General features: G+C 39.0%; 1 protein-coding gene across 7 annotated transcripts in view; it reads left to right on the forward strand.

The window, feature by feature from the left end:
• Positions 1 to 8838, forward strand: part of lmo3 (LIM domain only 3) — a 73369-nt gene extending 64531 nt beyond the window's left edge. For all 7 annotated transcript variants that reach the window (XM_043713517.1, XM_043713513.1, XM_043713514.1 and 4 more), the window contains exon 4: positions 8380 to 8838. In XM_043713517.1, coding sequence (XP_043569452.1) covers positions 8380 to 8485 — 106 coding nt within the window. In that variant the 3' untranslated portion in view covers positions 8486 to 8838. The remainder of the gene's footprint in view (positions 1 to 8379) is intronic.
• Positions 8839 to 9395: the final 557 nt, after the last annotated feature.

A 9395-nucleotide genomic window follows, 5' to 3' on the forward strand; every position in this document is an offset into this window, starting at 1 on the left:
GACTTGTCAATCTTAATGTTTGACAAAATTTTCAGCACATCAGCTTCCTCTATCTCTATCCATTCCAGCATGCACTCCTGCTCTTCAAAGGTTTCATTCACTACAAAGTTCATTTCTTTCGTAAAGACAGAAACAAAAAACTCATTTAGGGCTTCCTCTACCTCCTCAGACTCCACACACAAGTTCCCGATGCTATCACTGATCATCCCTACTCTTTCTTTGACCATTCTCTTATTCCACACATAAGTGTAAAATGCCTTTGTGTTCTCCCTAATCCATTCTGCCAAGCCTTTCTCGTGCCCCCTCCTGGCTCTCCTCAGACCATTTTTAAGCTCCTTCCTTGCCTGCCTGTAACCCTGTAGAGCTGAGCTTGATCCGAGCTTCCTCCACCTTATGTAAGCTACCTTCTTCCTTTTGACGAGAAGCTCCACCGCTCTCGTCATCCAAGGTTCCTTTATCTTACCCTTTCTTGCCTGTCTCAGAGGGACATATTTATTCATCACTCGCAACAACTGTTCCTTAAACAGTCTCCATATGTCTATAGTGCCTTTAGTAATGTCAGTTACTAGCTTTTCAAGATGATATGGAAACAGGGGGGAAGACAGAGAAAGAGTCTTCCTGTCTTTGCTGTTATAAATCTTTTTTTCTTCTTTCACTCTGTTGCTCAACTCTGCAGCTACAGAAATATGGTTCTTTTGTGTATTCCTGAATCTGGCTCCATTGTCTTTTGAAGCTGAGTAGTTGCATGGACCTTTCATGTCCCCAATATATTCAGTTTAGCTTATACATTTAGTTAAAACAAGTAAAGTGAGTTTCTTGACTCAGTTGACTGGTTTCCATATCTTTAGGTATAATTTCAGATCAGATGATTTTGTTCGTTCACATTGCTTACCTGAACCTGCCTCAACCGATGGTCAGTTAATTAGTGGAGCCATTCTTGCCCCTTTTTTAAAAATAATTTGTAAAACTATCCTAGTCCATGAAGGCTTATGTTATTGAAATCAGATGAAAGTTGAAAATAAATAATCCATGTTATACCCCTATCATGGCAGTATTGCTTTCTAAGGTGGACGCATGAAACTTTCATTCAGGGGAAATTAAACGATAGCTGTTTGAATGAAGAGGAATGATGAATGTCGAGCCTTGTGGGTATGAGCACAAACATTACTGCAGCTGCAATACAATCCCCTAAGTGGTTGGTCCTGTGAGAGGAGTATGGCTAACACGGATTTCAGAGCCAGAATGTTGGCAGGGCTCAGAGCCTTGTGAGAAACTTGTGTAACTGTGTTTAGGTACTGAAAGGATTCAGTAGAGCAGATCTCTTTCTGTTGATGGCATCTAGGACAAGGGAAACTAACTTTGAAGCAAGGCAGATCATGGGAGAGAAGTTAGTACATGCTACCTAGCACAAAGAATGCTATAACTCTCTGTCAAAACTTGATGATAACAGCTCCATTAATAATTTTGCATTTGATGTTAAAAGATATGTTATGAACCAAACCAGCCTTAATTTAATGGTGGAACAGACTTGAGGGACTGATGGCCTGTTCCTGTAATCCAGAACATAAATGTAATGTAGCATATAGAGGAATTTTGTATTATACACACATATGAACTTAGAACAAGTGTAGACCTCGAGCCTGCTCTGCCATTTAATAAGATCATGGCTGATCTGTTGGTGTTGAATTCCTGATTCCCATTTATTCTCCATTAGTCTTTTATTCTCCTGCCTGACAAGAATCTATCCAGCACCCTGTTCCGCTGCAGAGAGCTCCAAAGCACCACCATCCTCTGAGAAAGCTCCTTATATCTGTCCTAAGTAGGTAATCCTTAATTATGAAACAGTTCCACAAGTGTGTTGCTGGAAAAGCTCAGCAGGTCAGGCAGCATCCAAGGAGCAGCCTCCTAGTTCTGGACTCACCCACAGAAGACACTTTGTGTCCACTTTGTCAAGAATATTGAGGACCTTACATGCATTGCAATCAAGTCACCAGCCCCTTGACTTCCATCTGTTTTCCCTCTTCAATCTTCTACCTGACTTTCTTTTTCATTCATGGAATGAGGGCATCACTGGCTAAAGCAGCATTTATTGTCCATCCCTAATTGTCCAGAGGGCAATTAAGAGTCAACAACATTTCTGCGGGTCTAGAGTCACATGTAGGCCAGACCAGCTAAGGATGGCAGTTTCCTTCTTTAAAGAACATGAGTAAACCAGATGGGTTTTTTTAAAAGTTGGCAACGGATTCATGACTAGCATTGGACTCCTAAGTCCAGATTTTTGTTCTTTATTGAATTCAAATTCCACCATCTGCCTTGCCGGATTTGAACCCAGGTTCCCAGAATATTACCTATCCTTAAACATAACTATACATTTACAGCAAGTTTTATGTTTAAGTGTGTAGCATTTAATCCTTTTCCATTTCCCGACTATTGGAGTCTTCTGGCTCTGTGAAGAAATCAATGGGGTGTTGAACAAAATAAAGATGTTTGGCCATTTAGGTCGTGCACTATCATCAACTCAAGCATTGAGCACTTGAGCAAAATCGATGCTGTTGCAATGCGGACACATTAATTATTCTATGATAAGCACCAGTTGACTCTGAATTCTCCTTTGATCTTCATTATTTCTTTTTACATTGGTGTGATGAGAATGAAGACAGTTATCCCTTGAAGGCTTCACTCCTTCATCATGCTCATCCTCTGTGGATGAGAACAATGCAGGTTAGGTTGGACTGGAGGCAAGTCAGAGGCAGGGGTGAAGATTTATTTTGCCTTCTATATCTGAGTACAATAAATAGCTGAAATTAATCAGACCGTTGACTAGGATCTGCTTGGCACCAATCCTGGAGCACTCCCAAAAGTCAACCTAGTAACTTTGGCAAGTTTCCAATGGTGTTTCCAACTACTCTGGGAATCCTATCAGATGGAGAGTTGGGGGTGAGCAATGGTGATGGCAGGATTAAAGAATTGTTGCTGTAGACCTTCTAAAGGGCAGGAGTTAATAGCAGCTTTTCCAAGAAACATTGTTTACTGTTTGACCATGGAAACCAACGGTTGATTGGGGATACCTTTTTAGATGGGCCTGCCATTGACTTGAAGGTGACAAAGATCCTGGATTAACCCAAGGATCACTGCACATTTGATGTATGGAGGAGGGGTCTTCTGTTGGTGAAGCAGTAATAAGCGAAATACGCCACACGCTGTAATTATAGTTCTTCTTTAATTACACCTTCTTATTCTAGAGCAGTCAATTCCAGCAACAGCAGATGCTGCACAGTTGGCAACCAGAATGACTGAAGACTCTTAAGGCCTCACCTTTTCCCCCCCATCATATACCCTCCTCAAAAGAATTAGAATAAGTCTGGAGAATATTCCCTGTTATGTGTTTTGATTTCACTACATGCCACATTCAGAGGAAATCTTCCCTCAGGGTGTCTTGGCACATTAAAATTCATTTCTCTGCACGAGTAGGATTTTTTTTCCTAACCATGATATATAACAAACACCACTTAACAGCATTTTCATATTTATCTTGTGCTGTTGCTTTACACTAGTATTTATCTTGTTTCTTTCTCAGTTTACACCCAGGAGTTTAGCTTGCAGTAGTCAATCCTCCATTCCATGTTCTCAGTCACAATTGTTAAGTACTTGGCTTTGCATTATCTGACTTCTCCGTTTGCTGAATGGAACAGCATTTCCTTGACATAGTTGGAAGATCAGGGTTTTGGTACCGTACTTGAGACACATGTATAATGCTGATTAAAGGCTCATTACTTGCAATGACTCTTCCACATTCCTCAACAGTGTCAGAATTAGCTTTTTAGTTTTGGTCAGTTTTATGTGTGAAAATGTATTGTGCAAAATTGTTTATCTGCTACTTTTGATCAAAGAAAATTCTAAAAGCTGAAGACATGCTGAATGTGCTCTAAATCACAAGATCATGGGTTCAACCCTCTACCAAGTAAATAAACTACTCGAGCATAGCCATTGTTGCAATGAAGTGGTTTGGGAAGTCCCAAAGTAAGTTATTGCATAAACACAGGTTGATTCTTTTGGAAGCCTGTCTTTTATCCCATTTTTTTTTCTAATTTAAATCTATACTGGCAATGGAGAATCTTCTGCCAGTGAGATTTCTTCATTTCTCGCCACCCCCCCACCAAAGTCACCTTTCCTCAGTTGATAGACACATCATCCATTGTACTACTGCATTATAAAGACCAGCAAGATTCCTGGCTTATGCCAAGTTACTTCAGCAAGTGATTAGAGTGTTAGAAGTGGTCTCAGTCACCCTGCACTGGGCAGGAAAATGGTCAGAGCACCCAGCACTGTTGGAACGTATGTTACAATGAGGTTAGGGTCTAACTTGGCTCCTGCAGGGCCATATTGCTGTCATCCACCAACTTGACCCAAGCATGATGTTGCTGTATGAGAATCCTCATCTGGGTGAGAGAATGGATGGACAGCCGTTGTGTTATATGGATATACAATTATACTCCCTAAGTACCATCATTTAGCAGAGGACAATAAGAGAATTTCATTTGGTTTAAAAAAAAGGATTGTGAGATTAGTTCCAGAAGAAATATCTTTACTTTTTGATCTTAGAGTGAGAAACTAGCCAGCTTGGAGGAAAGGTTCACAGGTAACTGCTTGAAAGTGATCACATGGCAATGATTGAATTGTCATTTTAATGTTAGAGAGCAGGAACAAATAATTCTTGGTGATCTAAACTCAATAAATTTGCAACCATTCTAGACAACATTTTATGTACACACAGTAGATATAATGTTAGACTCCTATGAGGAGTTTGAATTGCACTAATCAGGGGCTTTTAAGTTCAGTTGGTGCCATGTGTGTATGTTGTAATTCATGCTGCCTGACCTAAGGCTGAGATGTCCCATTCTGCAATAATATAATGCATTTCCTGAATTTTGCAGTATGCACGTAACAGACAGCACACAGGTCCACACCATCTTAACTATGGATTAAATTTGCTTCAACCCATTTTGTACAAGATGAAGGGAATCTTTCCTTCACCCAAAAATTACTGAAGTTGCTGCTTCTTGCAGGCTGCTGAATTACCCTCCCTGTGGACCTTTGCCCTGAGAGTCTACTTCACTAAAGAAAATCTTTGAGATGCCTAAATGTGCCACTTACCAATCTGTACTTGTGCCTTTTGCAGCACTCTCCTGCTTTCCTGAGTTACAATTTTACTCCATACATTTTAATTTGTTTCCATATTGTCTCCCTGCCCCACACCCTCTCTCCCCAGAAAACCCAAACCACCATTCACCTTTCAGCAAGGGTTAATTGTATCCCTCAGTTCTGCTTTCTATCTCCTCCTCTCACATTACCTACAAATGTAACTACTTTCTACTCAGATTTCATCTGGTCACTTAACATTCCTTAACAATGACTGATGGGGGAAGGGGCTTTGGTGACGGTATTGCTGTCTCTGAGCCAGAAGGCCTAGTTATAAATCTCAGCTGCTCCAGAAGTATGTGATAACACCTCTGAACAGGTTGATTAGATTTTGTTTTGGTTGAAGGGACTCTCTGGGTGCTACCACAACTATAACACCCATTTGCTTGAAAACACAAAACATTGAGAGCTTGGGAAACTGTCTTGTCCTTTATGTTTAATGTTTATTTTAAATTCACTCACAGGATGTCATGTTTTCTGAGTTCACTGACCAGACGAAATGCTCACTACAGGTTGGGGGCAGTTAAGGGGCTTAATTCATTCCTGATGTAAGGGGTCATGCCCAAAACGTCGAATTTTCCTCCTCCTTGGATGCTGCCTGATCTGCTGTGCTTTTCCAGTACCACTCTAACCTTGATTCTGATCTTCAGCATTTGCAGTCCTCACTTTCACTTAATTGTAACAGCTTCCATGGTACAGTGTCTTTCCCATACTCAGGTGCTTGCAAATATTGAAAAGCTACCTTAAGCGAAATACATGAGAGCTAGCACTGAGATGTGAAGGCGAGAATTGGAAAAGATAAAAGACCTTTTTGCAGATTAAGTAAACATTGTTGTTAAATGTCCTGATGTTGCATAGAGGCAAGGGAGTACCCCATAACTGGTCTCCTATCCTGTAGGATCTAGGGGTATGAAATGACCTCTTCCCTTTCCTGAGGCCCTCACCACAACTACTATATATACTTGAGTAAAAGTCGCTCTCATGTAAAAGTCGATACTCTCTAGTTTTGGCCAAAAAATCTGGAATTTTCCATATATTTTGTGGAAAGGTCAACCCTACTTCTTCACAGATAACAGATTTGAGAGTGAAGATATTATCCTGTACAGCTACATTGATCGGTGAGGCTGTATGAGAGTCAAATGTCTAAGTTTATTTTACCAGAAATAAAAGCTTAAAATGGTAGCTTGAAAAACTAAAGCAACAGTAGACGAGAGAAAACAGAGGGAAATGGCAGAATTTGGTGCGAAGGGCTAAGACGCATCATGTCAGAGTCAGGTGACAACCTCCCTTTGTGTGCAGCTCAGCTGAGCTCAGTATCTCTGAAGGCACTAGTGGAATGCAGTCACATATCTAGTTGAGGTTTTGAAATTTCTCCATTTTGTGTACAAATGCCTTCCAATAAAAAAAATTATACAGCACCATTTAAACTATAAGTTATTCAAGCTGCAGAGAAGACAAATAACCGTGTAGTAGCAATTACTGTAATTAGTTGTACTGTTGTTATTTCTTTGTTTAGACATCAATTGGGCTCCTGCTAATGATATGGTATTTTGAACTGTAACATGAATTTTAGCCCCTCAAAAGGAGTATCCATTGTAATAGTCAACCCCGTAAATTTAACCTTAAAAAACTGTCTTAAAATTTCGACTTTTACACGCGTATATGTGGCGTTTATCAATTTTTAGCTTATATTCTACAAAGCAATCCCTTTGAAAATAATTTAATATTTTGAAATAAATAAACCATCAATTTTTTTAAGTATAACCCTCTGAAGTAATATTTAAACTTACAAGCTATTTGAAAATTTGGTTGAACAAGCTGAACCACTCTTTCCACAGTTACAGACTGCATTCAAAAATATTGTATGGTTGTTGCATCTTATCAAGTCAGTGAATAGTGAGATATCTCAAACCTGTTGGATTGAGGCGAGATTGAATGTATAGATTATTGAACACGTGTCTGCATAAATGCTGCTTCTGTAGCATTTCATCGATATTGTGTGGATTGAACAATGTTGTCTGAATTAAATGCTTTCTGAAGTAAATATAATCGTTTTACCATCAACAAGTGATCTTTTCGAAATGGACTGAGCACATTGGCACCTAGTTGATCATTCAATACAAATGTGTGCACAACAAAACTGAAGACCTGTTGTTTTAAAAAAAACTAAATATAGGTAGTCACCAAAAATCCAGCCAGCGTTCAGGAGAAGCCTCTTTATTCATCCTGGTTAGAATGTGAATCCTGTGAAATGCTTCTACATTAAACACACCAAGGACACAGCAGTAGGTTAAGTTGAAAGGATTAGATAAAACCTGATGAGAGAGGGTTTATTTGTAGCGTTAACAGCAGTACGGATCTGTTGGGCTGAATGGTCTGTTTCCGAGCTGTGATTTCTATGAAATTGAGTGAGCTTATTTACTTCTTCAAAATATGACCTTAAACTGTGTGCCAAACATAAGTTGTGGTTGCAACAGGACCTAAACTGTTATGAAATTTAAACTAAGAAGCTCTTTGTTTTCAAAGGGGAAAGGCAGTTTTGATTTAAAACGACAATCTCTTGCTATTTGCTTCCATTTTATGTAGTCAAAAAGACAGGGCTGGAGCAAATTTAGAGACCTGTTTAGATTGAGGAGGGATTAGGTTCGTAATTTGCTTGAAATTAATATCAGTGAAATGCTACTCATTCAACACTTGAGGAGCACAGAACATTGTGCTGCTTTCGATATTAAATCTAATCTGTTTAACATTATTACTAAAGGGAATTCTGGCAGTATGTTTGAACATCATCAGTAAACAGCTATCTAAACAACAAAGGCTGCTATCAAGGGTCACCTAGGTTGCTTCGTAATTATGCATGGTTTTTGCTGGATTTGGTAGAGTAGGCATAAGAGCTTCTGAAGGTCAAATTGATATGGTTAAAAGCACTGCAATTTGCTTAAAAGCCTCCAGTTAAGAATATTTTTGTACACACTTGAATTGTCTACATATTAGACAATTTTTTAATATCAACTTGAAGCCCACATCTAACAGATACTGCCAAATGTCTTGACTCTGAAGTCATTCTCAGGGTATAATAGAAATGTTCAGATTATGTACTAATCGCTTTCCTTTCTATTTCAAGAGTTGCCGTGTATATTCACCATCACTTGTGATTTTCTTTTTAAATTCCCTTTTTAGGTTTTGCGTGGGAGATAAATTCTTCCTCAAGAACAATATGATTCTGTGCCAGACAGACTATGAGGAAGGTTTAATGAAAGAAGGCTACGCTTCCCAGGTTCGCTGATCCCACAGCCACATGTGTCAAATTAGTTTTAAGCACTAACTTCTGTATTGTTTACTCAACATGTAAATATGAATTGAAACAGGAACTAATAGAATAGACCTACAGTACCCCGAGCTGGTGGCCATGTTTGGAATAAAGATGGGAAGAGAAACCGTATATAGTCATTTTGTTCCTGTTCTACATTGAATGTCTTCTAGACCGACTGTATATATTGAGCTTTGTCATGAGGGAAAACTATTCCCCTTTTTTTTGTTTGCTGCTTACAGTTTATAACTTTGTTTGTGTCATTTGGCATGAGATGTTCATTTTGGATGACTCTTGTACATACTATATTGTAATATTTGAAGCACAAATGTAATACAGTTTTATTGTGTTATCATTTGTGTTCATTCCTTTGTTTCTTGGCTGTTGCATTTAGTACAATCAGTGTTCAGATTTATTGTATAATTAATTATGCTTTCTGTATTCTATTAACTATTTTAACTGAGCTGTAACTTTCTATTAAAATATTCAAACCGCAATTCTATGCACTTTAATTTGTTTGCCAATAAAATGTGTTAAAAATCTGGAGACCTAGAAGTAGCCAAATATATAATGTCCTCGCACCTAGAGCTGGCATTACAAATCACCATTAATTTTGCCAGCTACTCTGATGCAAATGCTTTGTCTACCAGATGAGAAATCAGTTTGTTCAATAAACAATTTTACACCATATTTTTGTGCAACATGTTGTGGAAGATGAACTTTTTTAGATTAGATTACATTACAGTGTGGAAACAGGCCCTTCGGCCCAACAAGTCCACACCGACCCGCCGAAGCGAAACCCACCCATACCCCTACATTTACCCCTTACCTAACACTACGGGCAATTTAGCATGGCCAATTCACCTGACCCTGCACATCTTTGGAC

The sequence above is a fragment of the Chiloscyllium plagiosum genome, chromosome 23 (assembly GCF_004010195.1).
Source record: "Chiloscyllium plagiosum isolate BGI_BamShark_2017 chromosome 23, ASM401019v2, whole genome shotgun sequence".
Classification (NCBI taxonomy): Eukaryota; Metazoa; Chordata; class Chondrichthyes; order Orectolobiformes; family Hemiscylliidae; genus Chiloscyllium; species Chiloscyllium plagiosum.